Below are 27,996 nucleotides of genomic sequence, written 5' to 3'. Positions count from 1 at the left end.
AGGAACTGGCTACCTTACCTCTAACTGCCGGAACACAACAATGCTGTTAACATTGTTGTTATGGATTACAATCATATGAAGATGATACACCAATTCGTTGTTACCTGGTTCCCCAGCAGCGCGGCGCTGGCGCCCTGCTGGTAGCTCTTGTCCTCGGTGACCTTGTACGAGGGGTCCAGCTTGAACATTATGTACTTGAGCATGATGATCAATAAAGTTCTGATAGTTAGAGGTAAGATAACCAGTTCTTCTATGGTTGAAGATTCCGAGTGAAGATCGCTTTCACCTTCGGCCATTATCACTTTCCATCAGGTGATAATGCAGATGCAGACTAAAAGCTTCCTCGTTGTGGATGAAAAAATATATTAAACTCATATTGTCGTTGTTACCTGGTTCCCCAGCAGCGCGGCGCTGGCGCCCTGCTGGTAGCTCTTGTCCTCGGTGACCTTGTACGAGGGGTCCAGCTTGAACACTATGTACTTGAGCACGATGATCACTATCAGTATTATTGCTATCAGCACTGATGCTACTATGCCTGGAAGAAAATGATTTCAATTTAGTTTTTTGTTCTTTACCTCTATGTTTTAGACAACGAGTAAGTGAAAGGCCCTTCCCCACGACAATCCGGTTTTACGGGTCCAGTAAAGCAGGATTCCATAAAAATACACAGTCGTGTGAACATAGAAGTGTGTGTTCCAAATTCGAACAGAGGGCTTTGTGTGAGTTTAGATCAAACGTCGTCACTAGTGAAGTGAGCGCCTAAAAAAATACATTAAATGTATGACGGATTGTACAGCGGCCCTAGCGGAAATTATCAAAAACTAACATTTTCATATATTTTTTTAACGCGCTCACTAGTGAGGACGTTTGATGTAAGTACACTATTACACACTAAGCTCAGATCAGTTTTTTGCGGGGCACTGCTAACGGGATGTTAATGGGAATGTTACGTAATATTACAACGCGTATCCTACTAAATGGGATCCTGCTAAAACATGATGTCTCCGTGGGAAAGAGCCCTAATGGTGGCACATTCAGTGATAGAAATATCTATTTTAAGAACATTAATTGCGTATCTTTAAATAATTCATCATCATCTCAGCCACAGGACGTCCACTGCCGAACATAGGCCTCCCCCAATGCTTTCCATGTTGATCGATTGGCAGCGGCCTGCGTCCAGCGCTTCCCCGCTACCCCTACGATGTCGTCGGTCCACCTTGTAGGTGGACGTCGCACGCGGCTTTTTCCGGTACGCGGCCTCCATTCCAGAACCTTGCTGCCCTATCGGCCGTCAGTTCTGCGTACTATGTGCCCTGCCCACTGCCACTTGAGCTTGCTAATCCGTCGGGCTATGTCAGCGACTTTAGTTCGTTTACGGATCTCCTCATTAAATAATTCAGTATCTGAACATTAAGCATCTTCAATCAAAACAACTCACCGACAATAGTCGCGAAGAACTCCGACTCGGGCGGGACGACCCTATTGTCCGTCGACTTCGGCTGGTACCACTTCGTGGTCTTATCATATCCATTATAATCCTGATGGCCTCTGCCTGGGAGCCTCTCTTGCTCTCCCATTCCTATCCCTATCTCGTAGGGCGGCGTCCGTGTTTCTATCTCGTTCCCTCGCCGGTCCTCGTAGTCTGGTATGTGATTGTCTTCTTCAGTTGTGTGCGTGGTCTCGTCAGGGGTGTGTTTGCCGATCATTGTGGGTGTGTAATGACCGCTGGAGTGGGTGTGTTCTGAAATGTTGCATTAAGGATTATTGAAAAGTTAGTTATAATAGCAATAAAGAACTTTCAGAGTATATTTCAGTGTCAATTATTGCATCGATTTTTTCAGTCTTTTAAAAACATTAAAATGAGGGCAGGCATGAGGGTAGACATGCAATGCAACGTGCATTCTCTTTGCTTGTCACATTCTTAAGTCAAATTAAGTCTACTAAGTTTTCACCTTTCCATAGACGAAACACATGATATACCTCTGCCATTAGAAGCGAATCTTTTCAACATCATAAATTGACTGTTATTACAATTCCACCCACTAGATTAGTCTGGTCGTTGAGCACGTAGAATTTTGTCCATTGAGTCCAAGCTAGAATGATGAAGATGGATAGCTTGGGGTCATTGGACGAAATTCTACGTGCTCAGAGACCGGGCTTTAGAATGCAATGAACTAAGATAAATATTTGACTCGAGAACAATCCTCACCATCAGTAGGCGTGGTCTTCCTCTCAGGCGTGGTAGCGGTATCCACAGTACCCGCATGCATATTGTCATGATCAGGCAATGTGGTCTGGATATCTGCCTTCGTACTGGGACCGGAATCGGTGGACCCGTCAGTGGAGCCCTCGAGAGATTTGTCCACGTGTTCGGTTGAGGATATTGAAGCTGTTGGTGACGTCATGCTGTGGGTACTGCTGGCTCCGGATCTAGAATATTGGAATTTTACTGAACTTTAGAGACAATTCTAGTTGAGACATCTACAGAGAGAGCTCAAAGTAACAATGTGAATATGATGATGATATTTTATCAACTGCTGAACATCTTGTTCTTATTCTTATCCAAAACAATAATAATAATTTTTTTTTTTTTTGATAATTTACATTGTAAAAAAATATTTAAAATTAAGAACCAAAGTTAATAAAGAACATAATAATAATAAATACACTTTATTGCACACCAAAGATAAGAACAGAAAGAAAAGGAACACACAAGGTACAACTAGTCGGTCTTATCGCTATGAAGCGATCTCTTCCAGACAACCTATGGTTCAACAACTTTGTTCACAACAACAACAACAATGTTCTAACTGCCACTTTTATCACTTGTCACATACTCATTATCAGCCTAACTCTTGAAGCACCTGTCGCACTTGAAAACGCACTATCTAAGGTAGCTAGATAGTTAATAATTTCAAGAGAACAGGCTACTGATTAAGTTCCAATGCCTTAATTTTAGTCAGCAGGACATAACTAGGAGCCTTTTGAAATATTATCAGGCAATATATTGCGAATCATGGAATTCCCACCTGCCTGAAGGGCAACTGAAAAGTGGTAGAGATCAAAACGTAGTTGATTTGCGACTTACGTGGTAGCTGGATGTTCAGGTTCTGTCACTTCGTCCACGCTCGCCCCAGAACCCTCCGCACAATCTTCATCATCACAAGGCTTCATCAGTTTACCGCTTGCATCACCCTGTAGCGAAAACAGAACTCATTTCAAGACATTTTTAAGAGTATTTTTGAAAATTATTGTCATCGCTTGTTAATCTCTTCATTAACTTCTTTATTATTCTAGTTATTATGCAGATGCTTCTTTTATGGATGTTTTATAATCTAAACAGATGTAATTTGGAAACAAACAATAAATAACCTGGTGTGCAAAATTTGTCAAGATTACAGTTTTTCCCTCAGTCACTTTTCTATTTGTTTTAAGCAGATATTCTAGTTCAATAAAGTATCACTCGTACCTATCGTATCCTAGTATCACTGCGACTGGTACAGATCTATGTATGTGATCGCGGCTTTTTTCCTAACAGTTCGTGCATTCAGTTAATTAGGTAGTGCAGTATCTTTTGGGGGGCGATATGTTTTACATCTTGTGGGCTTAGGATGTGTTTGCCCAGGTGTAAACTCTGCTAGCACAACAAAGGTCCGCAGTCTGTGAGAATGTGTAGTGGCGTTGGCCTCGTGGCTCAGTCACTTCATCATCATCATCATCATCTCAGCCACAGGACGTCCACTGCTGAACATAGGCCTCCCCTAATGCTTTCCATGTTACCCGGTTGGTAACGGCCTGCGTCCAGCGCTTTCCTGCTACCTTTATGATGTCGTCGGTCCACCTTGTGGGTGGACGTCCCACGCTGCGTTTCCGGTACGCGGCCTCCATTCCAGAACCTTGCTGCCCCATCGGCCGTCAGTTATGCGTACTATGTGCCCTGCCCACTGCCACTTCAGCTTGCTAATCCGTCGGGCTATGTCAGCGACTTTAGTTCGTTTACGGATCTCCTCATTTCTGATTGGATCTCGCAAAGAAACACCAAGCATAGCCCTCTCCATAGCACGCTGTGCAACTTTGAGCCTCTGTATAAGGCCTTTAGTGAGAGGCCACGTTTCCGAGCCATAAGTTATCCCTGGCCACTCAGCCACTCACCTTGGCCTTATAGACCCTGGCCGGCGGCCGCCTGGTGGACGGCACGTACACCGGCGTGATGAGGTCGTCCCCGGAGCCGGCGTCGGGCAGCACGCACGCGTCCTCGTCGTCGTCGCGGCACCCCGACCCTGCCCCGGAGTACACCAGCTCGTCCATCACACCGGGGCCGCCGTAGCCTGATGGGGGCGTCTGGAACGGAAAAAAAATTGTTAGACCTCGTCAGTGTATTGTTGCATACAAAACTTCTGCATACAGATCATTTTCTGTCACCAGCTTAGCCAACAGAAAATATCCTTTTATAGACTTTTTATTTGTTTATTTGGAAACGGACTCACTCACTCACTCGGCCATTATTGAGGAGCTTTTGGTCACTTAATTCGTAACACTAACTCCAACAGGATCTTTTATTTGTATTTCAAATTTCAAGCAAGTTTTGCTAGCAGTAAAAGCCATGCCGTGTTGTCCATCAAAATAAATATTCTCAGATCACAAATTAAAGATATCCACGTCAGCCAGGAGGAGGAGGACCGTCATCCTCTCACCATCCAAGGTGTCAGGCTAACAGCCAGTTACCAGTGTCGTATTTAGAGACGAATTGAAAATCACCAGTCAGATCAGTCAGATAATATCATCACCTGTTGTATCCTATTGACGTCTCTGTCAAGCGGCGTGGGCGCTCTCCCCCCATCGATACTTATAGTTCCAGCACCCTAACACTATCCATCACCAATGTCTACGTCATAATCACCTGTTGCATTCTATTGATGTCTCTGTCCAGCGGCGTATGCGCTCTCCTCGCATCTCCTCTCACAGACACCGAAGGGTCCCCTGCAGCAGCCAATTCTAACACCCTGACTCCATCCACCACCAGCCCAGCTATAACGCCGCTGAAAGTGCGCGAGCCGCCTGCCCCTCCGCCTACTGTGATGGTAGACATGCTGTTGAAGATTGTAGACTGCTGGCCACCTGGAACAGAAACGGTCGAGATATTAATTTCTTAATCGGTTATTACTATGTTCCACCTACGAAAACCTTAAAATCCTGGTCAGGACATGGAGTTTGTTAAATAGAAAAACACGTGACTCAGAACAAGAAAAAAGCAAAAAATAACGCAGAATTCATCTCCAGTTTAAAAGACGTCCACAGCTGGACAAAGGCTTGCCCTTAATATTTCCAAAACAATTTATTCTGAACTGACGTGTCAACCAACTATGGCTTGTAACTATTCTAAAACGAATAAGATAAACCAACCTTGTGGATGTCGAATATTGACGGCGTAGTTATCCAGCTGCAAAGCAGATCGGCTGCCGTTCCTCGTGAAGCGAGCGACGTGATACGCTCCATCGTCAACCCTGGCCGCTTCATCACCAAGCGGGTGGTCACCACCACCCACGTTGTATACCATGAAAAGGTTTCCTCGGATCTGAGAACATGGAAAATATCTCTAAGATTAAAAATATCCAGAGAAAAGAACTCCTGAAATGTTTGAAATATGAGCGTTTCAAACATTTCATGACAACAATAACGTAAGATAAATGGTTCCATGGTAACCCTAAGTAACTAAATGAAGATCTTGAATACAATCAAAAGCAAAAGTTGTTATGATATACGAGTATTGTTCATCGAAAGCATTGCATTTAATCACACAATCATCAAGGTAAACGAAACACGAGTACACTCACGATCTCCATTTGCATGTAATCCTGGGTGTTTGACGACTCGATCCTCAGAAGAACAGCATCAGCCTTGCTGGTGACAAAACCAAGAGCCACCTTATCTGTTTCCGTATCAGCTACAGAAGATGATGGGAACGAGTATGTAATGATACCTCGACCTGGTCCAAACTCGTAAGCAATTGATTCTGAAATCAAAGAAGTATAACTTAGAACTTGAAGATATTTTGTGAATTGTGTGTTATAATTCAAAGGATTTTGTGATAAGCTTACCATCATAACAGGTAGGTCCAGTAAATGACNCACGTTCGATCACATCACGTCGATTTACAAGTGCCACACTCATCACTGTTACAGCGATGTTTCAACGTCACGTCAATGCCGTCCCGGATCGCGTCACAGCACACGTCCTATGACGTCCCGGATCGCGTCACAGCACACGTCCTATGAAGTCCCGGATCGCGTCACAGCACACGTCCTATGACGTCCCGGATCGCGTCACAGCACACGTCCTATGACGTCCCGGTTCGCGTCACAGCACACGTCCTATGACGTCCCGGATCGCGTCACAGCACACGTCCTATGACGTCCCGGATCGCGTCACAGCACACGTTCTATGACGTCCCGGATCACGTCACAGCACCTGTCGGCTTACACGTACCACTCCTTGATGCCGTCGCGCTTGACGGGCTGCGTGGGCACGGGCAGCGGCGGCGCCCCGTTCCGGTTGAGCGGGAGCGGTTGAAGGTTGCGGACGGCGCCGCCGGTGGGCGCGCTCGATGCGCCGCTTTGGTAACTTGAGTGAGCCTGGGAAGTAAAAATAAATAAGATCTAAATCAAGGGATTGAAAACAAATTCAGGTCATCGACATGATAACCCAATACAGAGTATTTTCGCGGGTGGCGTCCATAACGAGGAAGACCAGCCTCAAAATGACAAAAAGACATAGAAGGAGATGATTGGATGTACTCATATGTACCATTAGGTTGTGAGAAAACCAGTAGGTATTTTAAAAATCCAGTTAAATAAGATGAGGTTTCGCAGTTGGAGGTATGCCAAACTTACCAGTTTGATGAAAGTTAAAATGGAAAGATATGACGCAAAATATATTGACTCGATAGGAAAGGACTTAAATTGACTTGACTCTTCTGCCACAGAAAGCATAGCCGAAAAAAAACCGTTTCATTTATGTTTAAGACATACACTGTCAATGGCTTTAAACTGGTCCCGATTTGGTCTTAAGCCTTCAACAAGCAATGACATGAACTCTTTGAATTACAATCACTTGAAGATCATACACCAATTCGTTGTTACCTGGTTCTCTTGCCCTGCTGGTAGCTCTTGTCCTCGGTGACCTTGTACGAGGGGTCCAGCTTGAACACTATGTACTTGAGCACGATGATCAATAAAGTTCCGATAGTTACAGGTAAGATAGCCAGTTCTTCTATGATTGAAGATTCCGGGTGAAGATCGCTTTCACCTTCGGCCATTATCACTTTCCATCAGGTGATAATGCAGATGCAGGCTAAAAGCTTCCTCGTGAAGGATGAAAAAATATTAACTCATATTGTCGTTGTTACCTGATTCCCAAGCAGCGCGGCGCTGGCGCCCTGCTGGTAGCTTTTGTCCTCGGTGACCTTGTACGAGGGGTCCAGCTTGAACACTATGTACTTGAGCACGATGATCACTATCAGTATTATTGCTATCAGCACTGATGCTACTATGCCTGGAAGAAAAAGATTTCGATTTAGTTTTTGTTCTTTGCCGTACCTCTGTTTCAGAAAATGAGAATGTGAAAGGCCCTTCCCCACGACAATTCAGTTTTACGGGTCCAGTAATGCAGGATTCCATAAAAATAGACAGTCGTATGAACATAGAAGTGTGTGTTTCAAATTCGAACAGAGGGCCCCTAGCGGAAACTTTCAAGAACTAAAATGTTCATATATTTTTTAACGCGCTCACTGGTGAGGACGTTTGATGTACGTTCACACTAAGCCCTCAGATCGGTTTTTCAAGGGATGTTAATGGGAATGTTAATACTACAACACATATCCTACCAAACAGGATCCTGCAAAAACATGATGTCTCTGTGGGAAAGAGCCCTAATGGTGGCACATTCAGTGAAGAAAGATCTATTTTTAACAGACTTCAACAAAAGGAGGAGGTTCTCAATTCGATTGGTATTTTTTTTTCTATGTATGTTTAGAATATTAATTTGGGTATCTTTAAATAATTCAGTATCTGAATATTAAGCATCTTCAATCAAAACAACTCACCGACAATAGTCGCGAAGAACTCCGACTCGGGCGGTACGACCCTATTGTCCGTCGACTTCGGCTGGTACCACTTCGTGGTCTTATCATATCCATTGTAATCCTGATGCCCTCTGCCTGGGAGCCTCTCTTGCTCTCCCATTCCTATCCCTATCTCGTAAGGCGGCGTCCGTGTTTCTATCTCGTTCCCTCGCCGGTCCTCGTAGTCTGGTATGTGGTTGTCTTCTTCAGTTGTGTGCGTGGTCTCGTCAGGGGTGTGTTTGCCGATCATTGTGGGGGTGTAATGACCGCTGGAGTGGGTGTGTTCTGGAATATTGAATTAAGGATTGAAAAAAATGAAAAAAGTATTTATTTAAATAGGCACAGGTTACATTTTGCATTACAAAATAATAAAGGCAAGATGTGTTAACAATAACAGTAAGAAAAAAGAAAGCAAGATGTATTATCAATAACAGTGGGCCCCAAACTAGGCATAGCCTGTATCTTGGTGGCCCAAACAGTGCAGTTTGCAAAATTAAAGTGACTGGCACAGCGCGGTACAGTTCAGCTATACCTAAGTGTAGTGAAACAGTCTATATAAACAAAAAAAAAGGAAAAGGGAAAGAATAAACAAAAAATAAATAAAATAAAACAGTGCGTAACATTAGAACACCAGCATTATATTTAGGAGTTGTCAGGTTCCAGATCATAATCCAGCATCAATCAGTGCATCGTTTTATTTAGATTTTTTCAGTCTTTTAGAAAACATTAAAATGAGAGTACCTAAGAGAGTGCACGTTGCATTCACTTTGCTTGTCACATTCATAAGCAAAATTCACTTTAACACTACCAAGTTTTCTCCTTTCCATAGACGAAACAAATGAAATGCCTTTGACATTAGAAGTAAACCTTTTCAACGTCATAAATTGACTGTTATTACAATTCCACCCACTAGATTAGTCTGGTCGTTGAGCACGTAGAATTTTGTTCATTGACTCCAAGCTAGAATAATGAAGATGGATAGCTTGGGGTCATTGGACAAAATTCTACGTGCTCAGAGACCGGGCTTTAGAATGCAATGAACTAAGATAAATATTCGACTCAAGAACAATCCTCACCATCAGTAGGCGTGGTCTTCCTCTCAGGCGTGGTGGCAGTATCCACAGTACCCGCATGCATATTGTCATGATCAGGCAATGTGGTTTGGATATCGGCCTTCGTGCTAGGACCGGAATCGGTGGACCCGTCAGTGGACCCCTCGAGAGATTTGTCCACGTGTTCGGTTGAGGATATTGAAGCCGTGGGTGACGTCATGCTGTGGGTACTGCTGGCTCCGGATCTGGAATATTGGAATTTTACTGAACTTTAAAGACAATTCTAGTTGAGACATCTACAGAGAGAGCTCAAAGTAACAATGTGAATATGATGATGATATTTTATCAACTGCTGAACATCTTGTTCTTATTCTTATTCAAAATAATCTTCTAACTGCTACTTTTATCACTTGTGACATACTGATTATCATGCTAGCTGTTGCACTTGAAAATGCAGTATCTAAGGTAGCTAGATAGTTAATTTTAACAGAACAGGTTACTGATCAAGTTCCAATGCCTTAATTTTAGTCATCAGGAAATAACTATAAGAAGCCTTTTGAAATATTTTTTTTATTAATTCCCACCTGCCTGAAGGGCAACTGAAAAGTTATAGAGATCAAACGTAGTTGCGTTGCGACTCACGTGGTAGCTGGATGTTCAGGTTCTGTCACTTCGTCTACGCTCGCCCCAGAACCCTCCGCACAATCTTCGTCATCACAAGGCTTCATCAGTTTACCGCTTGTATCACCCTGTAACATAAAATATATTTGTAGACCTTTAATAAACATTTAAACAAAAATGTTGACGAAGATTAAGTCATAAAATTAATTTATTTTGTGCAAAAAGGCTTTGCAATGCTTTTACACGCCCTATCATTACTAAAATTCTACGACGTCTTCAGGACAATAAATTCATTTGAAATCAAATAATTGCGGCATTTTTCTAAAATAGCTATCAACAATCATAAAATTAAGAGTTGTAACAGTAAAATAATAAAGTCAATGACAAGATCACAGTAATTTTTCCAGCTACTTTTTTCCATCTGGAAATGCTTTACGCATACCCACTGGTAGATGGGGACGGTCACTGGGCTATCATATGTTATGTGGGACTCTTTTCACCAGAAGGGAGGGGCCTAGCCACTAAAACCCGACGGTGTCCCCCGGGGTCACTGAAACGGAGCCGTGAGTATTGTCCCAAAATTGGACGTTCGTCCACGGCTCCGTCTCAGGCTACGGCCTGAGCCGAGGTCCGAGCCTACCGTGGCGCCCTCAGGCCGCGTCCGTAGTCCCCTCGATCGGGCCCACTAAAGTGAGCCCGCCGTAGGCTGGACTTTGGTCCAACACCGCAGTGAGCAACCCTCTAGTTGGGTTCGCCGCTGACCGAGCGCCTTATGCCACACTCGGCCTCGTCGGCACGCGCACCGACGATCGCCAAACGGCTAGAGTACCTTCTGTACTCGCCACTCTGCCCAGTGAAGCTGGAAAAGCTCCTCAAGCTACCAGCGCGCGTCCCGTCAAAAAAAAAAACAGGGCCACCGTAGCTTGATGGGGGCATCTGTGTAGTGGCGTTAGCCTCGTGACTCAGCCACTTACCTTGGCCTTGTAGACCCTGGCCGGCGGCCGCCTGGTGGACGGCACGTACACCGGCGTGATGAGGTCGTCCCCGGAGCCGGCGTCGGGCAGCACGCACGCGTCCTCGTCGTCGTCGCGGCACCCCGACCCTGCCCCGGAGTAGACTAGTTCGTCCATAACACCAGGGCCACCGTAGCCTGATGGGGGCGCCTGTGTAGTGGCGTTCGCCTTGTGGCGGCTATCCGCCATAATCCTAACTTGGACCACCGCCTTAGATTTTGGAGCGATCCGCTTCCACCTATAAGATTGGGCCAGCCCCGACTTGACTGAACGTGAACGAGTGGTTGGCGCATGCGTGCTGCAGCCGTCACAATACGTCTGCGTCACTCGCACACCCGTGAAGACGTATGCTGCCGTCTCGCTTCAACGCCGGTCACCGTTCTCCGCTCACTCATCGCCGGTGAAGAGATTTTGAAATAATAATATGTCGTCGTGTTACTTCTTCCGCGATCGCTTTGCTCTCAAGATTTGAGTAATTTTATTGCTATAATTGTATCCTAATCAATCACTTTCTATTCCTGTTGTTAAATATAATTTCTTCCTTCCACCGTGTTCTTCCTACCTTCATTTCCTGCCTCGAACTGCCTAACAATAATCTTAACGATAAATAATCGGAATAGAATTCTGAGTAAAATATATGTTGAGTTATTGGCAAATAACCCCCATAGCCTCGTGACTCAGCCACTCACCTTGGCCTTATAGACCCTGGCCGGCGGCCGCCTGGTGGACGGCACGTACACCGGCGTGATGAGGTCGTCCCCGGAGCCGGCGTCGGGCAGCACGCACGCGTCCTCGTCGTCGTCGCGGCACCCCGACCCTGCCCCGGAGTAGACTAGTTCGTCCATAACACCAGGGCCACCGTAGCCTGATGGGGGCGTCTGGAACGAAATATTATTTAGTTAGACCTAGTCAAAGCATTAAGATTAGAAATGATCACGAAATTCAAGTCCTATAGAAGACCAGATATTCTGTTCTGTCAGAATCTTCTGTATTTAACAGCATATTATGTATTTCTTAGATTTCCGTACTACGTATTCTTAATTTAGTTTTAACACTCCAGCCCCACTATCCACAGATGTGCATGTGGATTGAGTGATTCTTGCTTCAATTTTAACAAAAATCGTTCTATCGTTCGTATCGGGTTATGGAGCCCTGACAAAAATGGTTACTACTATTTTGAAAAAAAATAGAATCCAAACGAACCTTTGATCTTTATTTCATTCAAGCTTTCTGCTGCTATTGGAGAAATCCATCAAAATACACAGTCACAGACGTAACCAAATCTAGGTCCAATGATGTTAATGTTGATATTTTTTTCCTTGGTTTACGTAAGTCAACAAGTCCACATGCTTGGACAAATCTCACCGATTTGAACAAGCATAGGGACTTCTTTACACCATATTAAATATTTTTAGTTTTTAACCCCTAATTGCTGTTGCTTTAGTCTCTAACGCATGATGTTTTCACTTATAATTAAGTTTGCATTTAACAAGTGTCATTTTTATAGTTACTTTTGTGAAGCCTCAATGTAATCTTGTTGGTGTTCAAATGAATAAATAAATATCGTCAATGATTTTATACACCTCAGTAAGGCTTCCAGCCTTAATGTCGCCAAGATGATGATCAACTTTTTCAACTTTAAGGGATCACCAATAAAGTCACCTGTTGCATCCTATTGATGTCTCTGTCAAGCGGCGCATGTGCTCTTCTCGCGTCTCCTCTCACAGACACCGAAGGGTCCCCTGCGGCAGCCAATTCTAACACCCTGACTCCATCCACCACCAGCCCAGCTATGACGCCACTATCTCTGACCAGCAGACTACTATGAAGAATCAGCATAATCACCTGTTGCATCCTATTGATGTCTCTGTCAAGCGGCGTGTATGCTCTTCTCGCGTTTCCTCGCACCGACACCGATGGATCTCCTGCAGCAGCCAGTTTTAACACCCTGACTCCATCCACCACCAGCCCAGCTATGACGCCACTATCTCTGACCAGCAGACTACTATTAAGAATCAGCATAATCACCTGTTGCATCCTATTGATGTCTCTGTCCAACGGCGTGTGCGCTCTCCTCGCATCTCCTCTCACAGACACCGAGGGGTCCCCCGCTGCCGCCAGTTCTAAGACCCTCCCACCATCCACCACCAGCCCAGCTATGACGCCACTATCCCTGACCAGCAGACTACTATGAAGAATCAGCATAACCACCTGTTGCATCCTATTGATGTCTCTGTCAAGCGGCGTGTGTGCTCTCCTCGCGTCTCCTCTCACAGACACCGAAGGGTCCCCTGCGGCAGCCAATTCTAACACCCTGACTCCATCCACCACCAGCCCAGCTATGACGCCGCTGAAGGTTCGTGACCCGCCTGCGCCTCCGCCAACAGTGATGGTAGACATGCTGTTGAAGATTGTAGACTGCTGGCCACCTGAAACAGAAAACGGTCAAGTTATTTATTTCTTAATCGGTTATTACTATGTTCCGCCTACGAAAACCTTAAAATGCTGGTCAGGATTAACTATGATCCTTAAGGGAGTTTGTTAACCAGAAACATATTATGTGACTCAGAGCAAGTATAAAGCAAAAACATACGCAAAATTCATATCTAGTTTAAAAGACATCCATTGCTGGACACAAGCCTTTCCTAAAGATTTATGAAACACCTGTAGGCCAAAGATGCGCGCCGTGATAACTTTTATCGACGTCAATTTGTATGGGCAAAATCGATAAAATGGCGTGATAACCGCCTATCACGGCGCGCATCTTAGGCCTACAGATCCTGAACTGACGTGTCAATTAACTATGGCTAGTAACTGTTTTTAAACGAATAAGATAAACCAACCTTGTGGATGTCGAATATTCACAGCGTAGTTATCCAGCTGCAAAGCAGATCGGCTGCCGTTCCTCGTGAAGCGAGCGACGTGATACGCTCCATCGTCAACCCTGGCCGCCTCGTCACCAAGCGGGTGATCACCACCACCCACGTTGTATACCATGAAAAGGTTTCCTCGGATCTGAGAACATAGTAAATATCTCTAAGATGAAAAGTATTCAGAGAAAAGAACTCCTGAAATGTTTGAAATACTTATACAACAAAAACGTAAGATAAATGGTTCCATGGTGACCCTAAGTAACTAAATGAAGAACTTGAATACAATCAAAAACAAAAGTTCTTATGATATACGAGTACTGTTCATCGAAATCATTGAATTTAATCACACAATCATCAAGGTAAACGAAACACGAGTACACTCACGATCTCCATTTGCATGTAATCCTGAGTGTTTGACGACTCGATCCTCAGAAGCACAGCATCAGCCTTGCTGGTGACGAAACCAAGAGCCACCTTATCAGTTTCCGTATCAGCTACAGAAGATGACGGGAACGAGTATGTAATGATACCTCGACCTGGGCCGAACTCATAGGCAATTGATTCTGAAATCAAAGAAGTACCTATTACTTAGTACTTGAAGATATTTTGTATGTGTCATAGTTCAAAGGATTTTGTGATAAGCTTACCATCATAACAGGTAGGTCCAGTAAATGACGTCAGATCACAGTCACAGACGTATGTATTCCACTGCTGAACGCAGACTCCTTTGTTAGCACAAGCATTGTGTGTACATTTTGTGGGACCTAAAACAACTTTTAAATCAAAAATCTGCTACTTGAAATTCTACTCATTTCCATTGACATAAGGTTGATTTTTATACCTTCACACCCCGAACCTAATGAAGAACTCGGCACAACAGCATCGTCCATCAAAGAAGGAGACTCTCCTGGTAGATCTAAACTGGACATGCACCCTTCAAAACCTTGTCTGGACAGAACTCCAACTGGCAGTGATGAATACATATCCTTAGGCACTCCACCAACAAACAGAACGCTATCCAACTCAAGCATTAAATTTGAACCTGAAAAAAGATATTAAAATTTTAGCCACACTTCACTGCTTGGACAAAAACGTTACCCAATAACATAAAACTTACTTGTAGTGTGCATTTCCAAGTCATCATCAACTTGTAACGTGTGTATTTTTGGTGTGGGTCTCCTTACAGATACCGTGTGCCATCTGTTGTCGTTCAAGAAATTCTTCAGTTTATCTTTCATAGTTACAACGCCATCCCCAAGGTTAAAAACACAGTGAATGTGACCGTTGACCAGCTCTATGGCTATAAAATCTTGCTTTTTCCCTCCATTGTAGAACAATAGTCCATCCATTTCAGTGGTTCGGAAGTAGAAGTCTAAATACGTGTTCCCATAAGCCTTCAGTAAAGGAAGGCCTACATACGTATGTTTCGATTTGAAGGTCACAGATTTATAAACGTTCAAAGAGTCTGGCTTCATGAATGTTCCAGTGAAAATTATGTTGGACGTGTCATAGATATTGTTGTTCTCATCTCCACTGCCAATTCCAAGGGTCTTTGCCATATCAATGTATTTTATTCCGTTGAAAACAAACTTTTGCAGATATCCCACGAAGTTGGGCAATGTGGAGGTCATCTGAATTTCTTCCTCCGGATGAAATAAGCCTCCTAAATGCAATGTGGATATCTCTAAAGTCGATGCTTTCCCTAAAATCGTTTCAGCTGAAAAACAAATCCATTTCATTAAGTATCGGGTAAATTAAGACGCATCACACCTATCCACAACATTGACTTTAAACAAAAAGAATAAATTAGCAAAGTAAACTCATTCATAGATTGTTTTAGCAGCCATTCGTTAAGTTATTTACACAGAAATTCTCATTTCAAGAAACAGTTATAGCGCTTTCATTACATTGGTAGACTCAAGCTTGACAGATGCTAGTGTAAAGGCTCATACAGCCTAGCTTTCTAACAAGAAGAAGTTGTGTTCGAAAGTCTCCCTTAGCAGTGAGATTGACTATTGCTTTTACACCTACGCCTATTTCAACCAACTACACTCAGTAATCCAACATTGTTACCTGCATTGACTCAAGCTGTTCGTAAGTTGATTATGAACAGAATAAGTTAGTAGTTAAATAGTTAGGGGGCTATCTGTGAAATTGCCTTTTTGTTCCGAAAAATTAAATCAATTAAATATTTACGCTTAAAAATTTCGGCAATTTCACAAATAAGCACCATAAAGTTCATTAGCACATACACACAGGAGACTACAGGAGAAAGAAACCAATAAACGAAGTAAGAAATAAGGGCATTCAACTAAAAGGTGGAGCCAAAGTGCCAGCTATTAAATCGAACGTAAACTAAGCGACTATACTACTACACTAAGAGGACATCTAACACCAAGCTAAAAACTTCTCAACATCATTGTTGAAAGGGTTTTGATAGGAATCCACTTTATTTTCCAGAATTTTGACAAAAAAGCTTGTACAATCAAAGTGAATTCTTTCTGGGACTTATTCTACATTTGATTTAGCTCCGAATTCATAAATCATCAAAATCCTAAACTCCTCAAAACCTCAAAAAATTGTGGAGCTAAACCAAAACCAACCTTATAATCCACTACTTTAGGGTAAAAATAAAACTGTGCGGGTGCTGTCCCGTGCATACGTACATAACATACCGCGGACTGGCTGCGCCCCGTCCACCTGAAGTTTCAAGTTGGAGGCCCGACGGGAAAACCTAACTGTATGCCAGTTGTCGTCCGCCACGTTGGAGCCAGCTAGGAGATTCTAAAAGGAATTAGGAAAAACTCAATAGAAAATTCATTTACAACAAGCATAAAATCGGTCAATGCGCATATTGGACTTACGCTATTCTCTTTGCTCAACACCCACATTCTTCTATAGCTAAGCTAAGTACTTACATAATTTCAACTTACTCCCTTTACTATGTATTTTTCAGAAAAGAGTCTTGATAATGAAGTCATCGCAACTTTATCTGGTGAATTTTTACTTTTGAAATAACATTATTATCATCATTAAAATTTCTTAGCGATAAGAGCTGCTTCTCAAACTGAATTTAAAAAAAACCACTCGAAAAACGTGTGTTCGATTCCCGGATTATGCAGTTCGATTTTTTTAAGTTGTTTATTTAAAATTATCACCATCATCAGATCAGATCATTTTATAGAGCCTAGATACAGAGTTTAAACTGTATAAAAATATGTTCAAGTTTCACGTAAATAATGTTGATTGATGTTTCTGGGCGGGCTGCGCCCTTCTGCTAAACTGGCATCCGCAGAATACCAGTGGTCGTGACTTGCTCTCTGCCGTCACGGCTTATACTGAGCAGATGCCATTTTGGTGCGTGTACTCTGTTTTTAGTGTTTAAGTTGTTATTTATTTGTAACGCTTTTAATACTCGCATCAAATAAATACTTTCTTTCTTTCTTCTATTTAGTTTCTACAGCAGAGGTTACAAAGCTTTTTAATTTTTCAGAGGCTATGGGAGGATTTGGCCTCTTAGATTGGTCAGACGAATTGGTTTGGGTCCAATTAACACTTGTATCATTTCATAGACATTATTTTGGTGATAATCCTCACCTTTTCCCGATCCCCTAACCGCACACTGGCTCTGACCCTCCCCGCAGCCACAGCCAGCTCGATCCTATCGGCGGAGTGTTCCGAAGCTGTCCTCAGGAGCAGACCAGCTCGGGTGGTCCTGAAGCGCAGCATCAGCTCTTCGGTCTGCGTGACGTGTTCAGGGCCTAAAGACGCTGTTAGGTGCTGGCTGCCGTTCAGGTGGATTGTTGCGGTTTCTGAAAGGAATAATAATATGATTACAATTAAAACATGTAGCATGTAGGCGCACTGTATCACAATGGTTAATGTCAAAAAGATATTCTTCTATGTCCCTTTTTTCATAGAATACATGGATATCTCATTTGTTTGACTTTCTTAGGCTGAGTTGCACCACCTAACTTTGACCGTAACTATAACGATAACTGGTGTTTTTTGTATGGAATTTGACAGTTTTCGACGTTTGTCAAAGTTAAAGTAAGATGTTGCAAGCAAGCAACCCAGCCTTAGTTCGGTATCAATGGCAATATCTCCATTTTCTAGAATACCCCAAGTCCAAGACTTTCTAAACCGAATATATTTTCAAGGTACCATTTTATACCATCTGCTCCAGTTTTAACAGAATTTTATCTACAAACTATCAAGCTTATTCACTTTGATAAAGAGCAACTCGTACAACTCAATTATTTGATAAGTACGAGTATAACCACAAACAGTATATTCCACCCACCTCGCCCACAAGTGGGTCCTCCGTAGTTGGTAGCGGAGCAGTCGCACAGCGGTCGGTTCCAGCCTTCGGAACACACGCCGCCATGTTGGCACGGAGAGCTAACGCACTGCTTCATCAGCACGTGGCACGCTGGACGGACTGACGCTGGAAATATTTAGACAAAGCTTTTAGAATAATGCTCTTTAGGTTTTTGATTTACAGTTGCTGGTATAATGTAACTTTATCGATTTGTTGGTAAGTGTCATTTTTCACAAATACATGATACCATGATTTATGATAGGTATTCCTTGGTTAATTTATTTAAGCCTTTAGAGACCAATGCCGGTAGCACAAGACAACGCGTCGTTTTCAATACATGAAATCGTTTCGCTCTCACGTAAATCGCGTTCGCGGTGGAGGTGTACTACCGTGCAATACATAGTTGGAAAGGTACCTGAGTAAATTAATGTTCTAAAGTAAGCAGATCGTGAATTTCAATGAGATAGAACCATATATAGATACATAGTTGTACAAGTCTCTACAAACTTAAACGTCCACAACTTCGAGTTATGGCGTTAACAGCGGGGTTGAACACACTGTTACAGCTGGCATTGTATTCAAATCAAATAATAAAAATATTCACACTCACCAGAATCCTGCTGCCTCGCATAAGCCGTCAAGTCTTGCGGCTTCCCGTTCAGCACCAGGTCTCGTATGCAGCCCACGAAGCCCTGCCTCAGAGCGGCCGTCCAGAGTGCCGCAGGAGTCCTGGAGGCCGAGTACTCCGAGCCGAGACCTCCGACGTAGAGAGGCCCGTCCAGTTCTAGCTGGTTTGACTCCCCTGGAAATTGGAAATGGGCATTTTAGATTAGTGGCAATAAATTATGACAAAATTCGTCAGTGTAGACTATAGATCTTGGTGCTACACAAATAGGGTATTTGACACCACCAATCAATTGACGTACTTTTAAAAACTGTCAAAACAACACTCTCCCATAGATTTTGTACGGCAATACTAGCATGTGACGTCACAATTTTATCAACTCAATTAAAATACTTTTTTCAATTATAATGCAACCAAAAATCGTAATTTACAGGTAATTAAAAATTAATTATTATTAAGTTGTTAAGACAAGAAAGAAGTGTCTTTTTAAAAAAGTTGTGCTTTACAATTATTGGGAAATGGTGTCAAATACCCAATTGGTACATAAGGTGAACTTAATGCCACAGGGCATTCTCTGCAAGCTCAATTCGGGCTGAATAGAAAAAAAATCGTTTGGCAGTGTTTATAAAATAGAAGTTTAACCAAAAATAGTGGTGTTATTTGAAAGCCCAATAAATATCCTTAAAGAAAAACACATTTAATTTCTTAATAAACGATTAACATAATATACCATACAAATGTGACTTGAAAAAAGACCTCACTTTGGGCTCACCTCTGGGATCAATTAGAGCAATTTTTATGGTCATAAAACCAAATAATAATCTCACGTGTCCTTTTAAATAGATGGATAGCGATTAATCCCAACTTAACAGTTTTATAGCCATAAAAGTTGGCTCAAACGTAACTACCTATTTTTTGAAGAAGTGACTCTGGATCCTTCTTAAGACACATTTTTGATGTAAAAAACTTTCCTTTGATGAAATGAAGTCTAGAACTAGGCTTTTAAATGGTGCAAATACTGGTAGGGAGTGGGGATGCATACGTTTGAAAGTGCTTGTCGCGTAAGGTGCGATTTATTTGATGTCGAGTGTATTTGTGTAAAACTTACCAGGAGTCTTGAATTCCGCATTAGCTCCATCAACAGTAACTCTCCCAAAACTCGAGAAACTCGTGCCAGTGTGAGTCGTCCACTCTCCTCCTGGAGGCCCTGACCCTCACCCCTCCGGATCCCAAGTCTCAAAATGTTTATTTTGTCAACCAACTCACCAGGAGTTTTGAATTCCGCATTAGCCCCATCGACAGTAACTCTCCCGTCTCTCCCACTGCGCCTCAACAGAAACTCGTGCCAGTGTGAGTCGTCCACTCTCCTCCTGGAGGCCCTGACCCTCACTCCTCCGGATCCCAAGTCTCAAAATGTTTATTTTGTCAACCAACTCACCAGGAGTTTTGAATTCCGCATTAGCCCCATTCACGGTCACTCTCCCGTCTCTCCCGCTGCGCCTCAACAGAAATTCGTGCCAGTATGAGTCGTCTATCCTCCTCCTGGAGGCCCTGACCCTCACTCCTCCGGATCCCAAGTCTCAAAATGTTTATTTTGTCAACCAACTCACCAGGCGTTTTGAATTCCGCATTAGCCCCATCGACAGTCACTCTCCCGTCTCTCCCGCTGCGCCTCAACAGAAACTCGTGCCAGTGTGAGTCGTCTACCCTCCTCCTGGAGGCCCTGACCCTCACTCCTCCGGATCCCAAGTCCACGTGGACGTAGATGTAACCGTTTAGCATCTCCACAGCAAAGAGGTCGGCCTGGAATCAAAAGGTAGGCATTGACGGGTTATGTTGATTTTGATGCTTTTTTTGGTTCAAATGGATCTACAACCGACTTCAAAAAAGTCGGAGGAGGTTTTCAATTTGACTGTTTTACATTTTTAACTATTAATATTAATTGAAAACCTAATCAAAGCGTTTCAGTAATAATTGTTTTTGCATCACATATTTACAGAGTAGAATCAGCAAGAAAACTGAAAAATTATACATTTATATCCACAATACAGTACTTAATTTAAATATAATAAAAATATTCTGTTAAGTTTTCAATAGTTTAAAGTAAATAAGTACATGCAACTTTTATAAAGTAGTAAAATAACTTGGTGCATGCATACAACTAAAGCAAAATAAACCTCAGCAATACCAAGAGAGCAGTGCGATTTTCATTAATTAATAAAACAACGCAACAGTTCGTTGAGCAACAGCAGAGAATTGTATTAACAAAGTAAACTTCGCTCTCCTTTCGAAGAATCCTTTGTTTTTGTTACCTCTCCCACATTATACAATAATATTTTGGAAATTATATGACAACTAAAACCTTGAACTTTTAAATAAAAGTTTGTTCTCTTCAATTTAAATCTGTAACTTAATAACGAATAAGGGCCCTCGTCCATGGCAACTTTTTGTAGCGATGCAGTCGCGCAGCTGTAGCGCGTTAGTAGCGCGTTGGCATCACTTCTGTAGTTGCAAATACGACAACGCGCTTTAGTAGTGACGAAACGCGCGACAAAAAGTCAGACAAAAAGTCACAGAGACAAAAAGAGACAAGAGACAAAAAGTCCATGGGCGAGGGCCCTAAGAGTATTAACTTGGCATAATAATGAGTATACTATCACATATTTCGAATATTACTGCTCCTAAGTACATACATGTACATTAAATTCATTCCCAAGACGTTCGTAATCTTAATTCCATTAAACCCAATCGTATTCTGCCGAACACTAAACGAGTTCAGGCAATAAAATAAATATTCCGGCAGCGAACACAGAAATCAATAGCGACTGGCAAAAACGGCAAAATAAAAACTAGTCAGACTGAACGTAATGCATGCAAACTATTCGCGAACCGGCGGAATACAAACCGTTAGATTTAGACATGCAAATGGCCTGTGGCACGACCATTGAAAATGCCAAACTCCGAATCGGGGAATCGGGTCTACGAATAAGCCCAGATATTGTTTATAGGGATTGCAATTGGATACAGATGATAGCCCAAATAGAATAGCCAGAATGTATAGAAATGTAGCCAGAATAGTGCGAACTAAATGACCTGACGATGATTCTAACACAAATAACTTGAGGCATTTAAATAAAGTAAACAACAACGTGCAATTAAATAATAAACGCCTTGCTTATAGTCTCAATACGACCAAATGAAATAAATAAAACGGAATAACAATTACGTGCCGATAGTATTGATTTAAATCGCTACAGTAAAATCTTTAACCTTATTCTTAAAATTAAGGATAGATTTCCAAATATGTTCATCAATATTTATTTTATCATCTGTATCCAAAATTAAAGTGAATATTAAAGCTATGTCTATTATTGGTTACTACCTATTAACTAAAGGTAATAAGTGTAAATGTAGAATCAAATCAAAAATAGCTGGTGTATTTTAATGGTGCGAATTTGTGTAGGTATTATTAAATCTTTAGTTTGCTTAGCCTACTCTATAGGGCAAGTGCAAAGTCCATAGGGTCACAGTCAATACAATACTAAGGAAATCCGAATATTTGTCACTGACAGTTTTAGGGTGTAATTCCACGCATAGTGTAGCTAAAGACGTGCATGCAAAATGTCTGACAGTGACAAAATCATTCCCCCATATCATGAAACAGTGATCAAATTCGTTAAGTTGATGTCAAATAATCATATTTACTCGTAACAACAGTTAAACATACGTCCATAACAATACTAATTGACCCAAATCATGATTAATTCCATTAGTGCGCTGATCAACGTTCCATAAATGAGGTGCATAGTGGTTTAGACAGTACATCTGTGATATAGACAGACAGCCACAATACACTGTGCTTCGACATCTAGGTGCACACCAAAAGACAAACAATAAAACAGTCGACGACTCCAAGTGGGTGAAACTTTATAAGGTACCGTACACAAATTCTCCTATTCGTGTCTCCAGTTCTGATAAAAATACTTCGTAATTTACTTCGACCTACCATGCAGCTCAATGGATACTACATCAAGTTGGCCAAAATTAAATTTCGCTCAGGGTTAACCGAAATTTTATTAAACGGTTGTTTCATTCCAAGAGGAAAAGGAATTTATTAAGTCGCTGTTACGAAATTCATTTTAAATAATTAAATCTGTGGTCTCGCTTATCCATTGAGATTTTATGGGGATTACATTGTATCACGACGCGGTATTAATAATAATTTGCTTGATGCCATACTGCGTGAATTTAATTTGCTTTATGAAATTGAACAAGTTGTTGCTTTCAACTCAAGGATATCGATGCGATTTCCGCAACGATTTATTTAAGAATCGATATAGTTTTCTCAGAAAACTCCAAAGGCAACACAAATGCCAGTAATCACTTTAATGGAACTCGTGAATGTTAATCTTTTCTAATAAATGTATCGTCTTCAGGCGATCGAAATATTTTATTACTACTTCCAGTGAAACAGAACTTCGTAGGTATCGATTAATTTAGTAAATTGGACGACTAATTGCAAACAATGTTTATTGATCTAGAAGAGTCATTGGAAGGCTAAAGTATTTTAAAGCATTACCTACTACTAAGAAAAAAATAGAAGCAGACTTGAAATTTGATGTAATCCCCATAGATGATGGTCTGGATGACGATGGAGTTGATGGCGATGATCATGGTAGTTCGGAAGGTGATCTATCAACCCCAAAAGCTCCACCCCTTACCGTGCAACCTACCCTTGGTGGTTTAGCGCCCATATTGAAGAGTATGAGACCGTTCGGTTCGTTCGTTCTGAACTTGAACGATATGGTCCCAGTCTTCACTGCTTCCCATTTTGGTAGGATCTGTGGAGGATAAAATTTTTATTTTAGTTTAGTACATAAAAATGTTTGTAACTTCGCTAAGCACTTGAGTCACCAATGTGACTGTCACGTTTAAGCCACCGAACGGATTTTGATGAAAGGAAAAGAGATAGTTTGAGTCCCGGGAAAGGACATAGGATAGTTTTACCCGGTTTTTGAAACAGGGACGCGCGCGATAGATAAAATTTCGCGCGGGCGAAGCCGCAAACAAAAGCTAGTTTAGAATTCTCACAAAAATAAACTCAATTAACTAAATTGATGGAAGGCAAATGAAATTATCGATAAATGACCAACGATAAATGACTTTAAAAACTAATAACTTTTATAAGCCTTCACTTTACTAGAGTAAGGTTAGTACACGGTGTGCTTACCATGAGTTTACGTTAGGTGTGCTCGCTAGCGAGTACGTCAAAAAAGTCTATGAAGATTTTATTTTTTGAAAGTAGCCGCTAGGGGCGCTGCACAATATGTCATACATGTAATGTCATTTTTTTACGCAGTCGCTAGCGAGCACACCTAACGTAAACTAATGGTAAGGGAAATCGTAGCTAAGTATTAATAATTCCTACTTCATTAATATCTGCAAATGAAACATCAATATTCCATTTCCTAATAGCATTCAATCGTTACAAACAAATATAACTTGATATTCACCAAAATCAAACCATAATTGCGGTCCAAATCTAATTAGAGCAGTACAAAACGACGCGCTTGAATCATTTATGAATTATTAATAGCAATGGCCGCCAACGAAACGGTCTAATCGATATTATTGGCCCGCGATCGCAGGTGCTTTCTAATTTTATTAAATTCTAGTTTTCTAGCAAACCTACAAACTTAGGTAAATGGTTAAACAATAAAAACACCCCATATAAAGCTTTATGAAGTTCGGCAATACCATAATAACCAAACTTTTTTGATATTGAATTTTATACAGGGTGAAATTTAAATCATTGATACCCAATCGTACATAGGTATAAAACTACGACTCATGATACATAGTTCCTAATTCCCCAAAGATGAGTTTTTCACCCTGTTTGAGTAAAATTAAGAGCTAAATATTATGTTCAATTTTAAATGATAACATCAAAGAGTGTTTTACAAATGTGTGACTAGATATTAAATTGTTTTTCATTTTACGTCCTTTACAGATTGCAAATACCTCTAATTGTTTGTAGTTGAACGCAAAAATACTCGTACTTCAATTTCAGAGAGTTGTACTTTGACTTGCATATTTTATTTTTTTAACCCATCGACCTTCCATTGAAATGTCAACCCCGCGTCAGTGCACTTATGTGAACTAGTAATATTACAAACCTCAAAAAACTTTCATTTGTTTTTCAATTAGAGGCCGTCCTTCATTCGAATGTCAACGCTAAAGATTGCCACAATTGGAATCGTTCAGAAACTTACATGTAGGTCGACACGACCTCGGTAGCGGCCTTGAGGGTAGGGTTAGTTTTGCCCACGTCTGCAGAGTGTGGGTTAAAAATACACGCAACATGTGATGTGAGCTTTATTTCTTTCTCAATTACAATTGTAGGGTTGCCTTGAATTAGTTAAGAATTCTCTCTGAATTTCCTAGACTGATTTGTTAATACAAAATGAGATGATTACTTTTCCATTTTTTAGGCTGAGTTGCACCACCTACCTTTAACCGTGACTATGACGATAACCGGTGTATTTTGTATGGAGTTTGACAGATTTTTGACGTTTGTTAAAGTCAAAGTATGATGGTGCAACCCAGCCTTAATGTTTTCGCGAATCGTGCATTCATATAAAGTCCTACAGATAGTATAAAGTCATTCTACCTACCTCCTTTTGAGTCATAAGAAAGTTTAAGCTACGTATTAAAAGAGGCCTGTGTCCAGCTACAAGATGATGATAACTGTGGTTCGTTCGTTTCAGCCAAATGACGTCTACTGCTGGACAAAGGCCTCCCCCAAGGTTTTCCATAATGACCGGTCTTGCGCTGCCGATAATTATGGTATTTAAACATAAATAGAGAGACCCAAAGCGGGAAGTAAAACAGAACTACTCCCAATCTCATTCCCACCGCTGTAATTCCCTGTGTTGACAAGATTTTTAGCTTGACCGCCGATTAAAATTCTACTAATAAAGGTCAACTCTAGAGGGAAAATATAACTGTTTACGTAAATTAATTTGAAGAAAATAACAGATGTTTGAAGATTAGATGAGCTACATTAGGTTTAACTACATTTTAAATGGTACCTACTCTGTGAACTTGAATACAAAAATGTATTCCATCCACAGCAATTCTAACAAAACAAAACAATCAATCAGTTTTTATTCCATTAAAACAAAACAAAAACAGTGCAAACCTTAATCATAGAAAATAAATAGAATAAAATAACGAAGGCCTCAAAAATTGAAATTTCCATTCACACTGCACTCGCTGCAAAATTGTAGCCCAAATAATAGAGCAAATCCTTTAAAAGCAGGCTTTGCTAACCTGATCCCACGGGATTTTGGAATGTAGGGGAATTTGCGGGTGTTTTTAAACCATGGGATATTTAAAAGAATGTGACGAGCAATGAAGAATGGGGGAAAGAGCATTTTAATGTAGATAAAGCAAACACAGGGCTTCGTAAACTTAATTTTGTTACTTTGTCATGAAAACCAATTTTAAAAGCACGTGAAAATAATTAAATAAAAGCTAAGACATCCTACTATCCTAATAATTTATAAATGTAAAAGTTTGCATGGATGTCTGGATGTTAACATGTTTGTTACTCTTTCACGCAAAAACTACTGAACACATTTTGGTGAAACTTTACAGTAGTATTGTTTATAACCCAGAATAACATATAGACTAATTTATGACGATCTGTGACAAACTAAATTTCACGCGGGTGAAGCCGCGGGCAAAAGCTAGTGTCTAATAATAATAATAATAGTATAAAGATATCATACAGATTCTTTAGTTGATAACAGGTTCTTATTTTGATAATAATATGCATTTTACCAAAGTAGCCAAAACTTTGCACATCAATTGATTAATAATTTCAAAGTTTATTAATCTACCAAGAATGGCTAAAAGGCATTTGGTTAAGGCTGCTTATTTAAAAATTAATACAAAATATAATTTATCAGCTGTAGTCGTAAAAGCAATGTTTGAATCTCTACTAATTTCTTTCATAGTTGTAGTAAACAAGAACCACGTACACAAACCAATAATTACAAAGATATTACGGAAGCTAAATAACCTCAAAACACCATTACCATTTCATAATATTTGCTTTCCGAATGTATTATGTGTGTTGATAATAACATAGGCAACAACACAGCCCACACAGTTCCCAAATCTATATTTAACTTAAATATCCCTTTTCACGGCTGAACTATCAATCGATCACCATGGAATTATGCATACAATGATCCTTTGTGACGGAGATGGGAATTAATTGCCGAAGCGAAATCAATCTTGTTTATACATAGTAACTTTACCCTCTTATTAATTAAAAGTTACACCCGGGATGAACACTGAATTAAAATGACATTTCTATAGTAAACGACAATTTAACCGGAGTTCAACTAGGGTGTAACTTTTATTAATAAAGAGTTTTAGTGTTTAAAAAAGAGCAACAGACAAAACAACAAAGTCTTATTTACACGTGTAGTAGTCTGTCGCTTATACTATTGCCTTTCGTTGAAATCAGGCCTTTGAACTTTAAATAAGGTCAAAATAGTAAAATGCAATTAGAAATTAAACATAATCATTTAAGTAGAGCCAAACTGGAACACTTTAATTAACAAAATGAATAATCATAAAACATTGCTGTAAAGGAAAGAAATTTTTAGCTTCTCTAACCCTATTTTCAGGAGTATTTAAATATTCATTTTACAATATTATTAAACTGGGAAGAATATTCATTTGAATTTAGTTCTTAAAACTTAAAAGGTTTTAAGAGGACCCTGTCCTGGCGTTAAGTTACACTTAAGAAAAGTTCTATGCATTTTGTTAGACGCATAATGAGTGCATACGAAACTGCGAAGTTCGTCGCTAGTCTTCCAATAGTGGCGACCTCTCTAGTGAGTTTGAACTAGTTCTTAACTAGAACTAGGAACTAGTTGAGTCTCTAAGTGTGAAACTGCAGCTAAATCAGTTAGTTTCTGTCTCCAATTTCATGCTCGTTTGAATGGGGCTTCTAAATAGGTACATAATAACGTTTATGGAATATTTAGTCTGAGATTTGGCGCTGCATAAATTGTGTAGGAATATTGAATTATTTTCATTGCTGATTTGATGTGGTTTAGCACGGTGAAGGAAGGGAAAGAGGGATAATTTAACGTTTAAGTAAAAAAAATGAAATCCACAGCAATTTACTTTTTTTTGCTAAACTCGATTTTCAGAATTAATCTTGAAAAAATGTACTTTTACTTTTGCTAAAATGTTATTGTTTCAATATTATGTAGGTAAGTAGGTAGGTATTATGTAGGTAGTAGGTAACAAACCACTCAACTTATAAAAGATATAAAAAATTTATGCTTT

At 40.8% G+C, this 27,996-nt stretch overlaps 2 protein-coding genes across 2 annotated transcripts in view; both read right to left on the bottom strand.

Annotated features, from left to right (window-relative positions):
* Positions 1 to 371: 371 nt before the first annotated feature.
* Positions 372 to 6,171, bottom strand: LOC114364918 (neurexin-3a-beta-like). Its single transcript, XM_028321276.1, has 9 exons — positions 6,099 to 6,171; positions 5,835 to 6,013; positions 5,404 to 5,575; positions 4,901 to 5,118; positions 4,153 to 4,341; positions 3,089 to 3,195; positions 2,210 to 2,430; positions 1,439 to 1,741; positions 372 to 535 (listed from the first exon to the last, which is right to left on the bottom strand). The coding sequence occupies exons 1-9, from the start codon at positions 6,169 to 6,171 to the stop codon at positions 372 to 374; spliced, it is 1,626 nt and encodes a 541-aa protein (XP_028177077.1).
* The window catches only part of LOC114364883 (neurexin-1a), a 103,945-nt gene continuing 82,091 nt past the window's right edge, over positions 6,143 to 27,996 (bottom strand). The window contains exons 7-24 of the mRNA XM_028321238.1: positions 23,346 to 23,465; positions 20,235 to 20,427; positions 18,610 to 18,801; positions 17,982 to 18,125; positions 17,276 to 17,490; positions 16,354 to 16,462; positions 14,796 to 15,395; positions 14,520 to 14,720; positions 14,326 to 14,442; positions 14,063 to 14,241; positions 13,649 to 13,820; positions 13,017 to 13,234; positions 11,495 to 11,683; positions 9,814 to 9,920; positions 9,196 to 9,416; positions 8,102 to 8,404; positions 7,406 to 7,551; positions 6,143 to 6,632 (exon numbers count right to left, since the gene is read on the bottom strand). Coding sequence (XP_028177039.1) covers positions 6,477 to 6,632; positions 7,406 to 7,551; positions 8,102 to 8,404; positions 9,196 to 9,416; positions 9,814 to 9,920; positions 11,495 to 11,683; positions 13,017 to 13,234; positions 13,649 to 13,820; positions 14,063 to 14,241; positions 14,326 to 14,442; positions 14,520 to 14,720; positions 14,796 to 15,395; positions 16,354 to 16,462; positions 17,276 to 17,490; positions 17,982 to 18,125; positions 18,610 to 18,801; positions 20,235 to 20,427; positions 23,346 to 23,465 — 3,582 coding nt within the window. The 3' untranslated portion in view covers positions 6,143 to 6,476. The remainder of the gene's footprint in view (positions 6,633 to 7,405; positions 7,552 to 8,101; positions 8,405 to 9,195; positions 9,417 to 9,813; positions 9,921 to 11,494; positions 11,684 to 13,016; positions 13,235 to 13,648; positions 13,821 to 14,062; positions 14,242 to 14,325; positions 14,443 to 14,519; positions 14,721 to 14,795; positions 15,396 to 16,353; positions 16,463 to 17,275; positions 17,491 to 17,981; positions 18,126 to 18,609; positions 18,802 to 20,234; positions 20,428 to 23,345; positions 23,466 to 27,996) is intronic.

The sequence above is a fragment of the Ostrinia furnacalis genome, unplaced genomic scaffold (genome assembly GCF_004193835.3).
Source record: "Ostrinia furnacalis isolate ACB-3 unplaced genomic scaffold, ASM419383v2 OfSCF7487, whole genome shotgun sequence".
Taxonomy (NCBI): Eukaryota; Metazoa; Arthropoda; class Insecta; order Lepidoptera; family Crambidae; genus Ostrinia; species Ostrinia furnacalis.
Note: the sequence above shows the minus strand (reverse complement) of the source record. Positions and strands in the feature narration are given on the sequence as shown.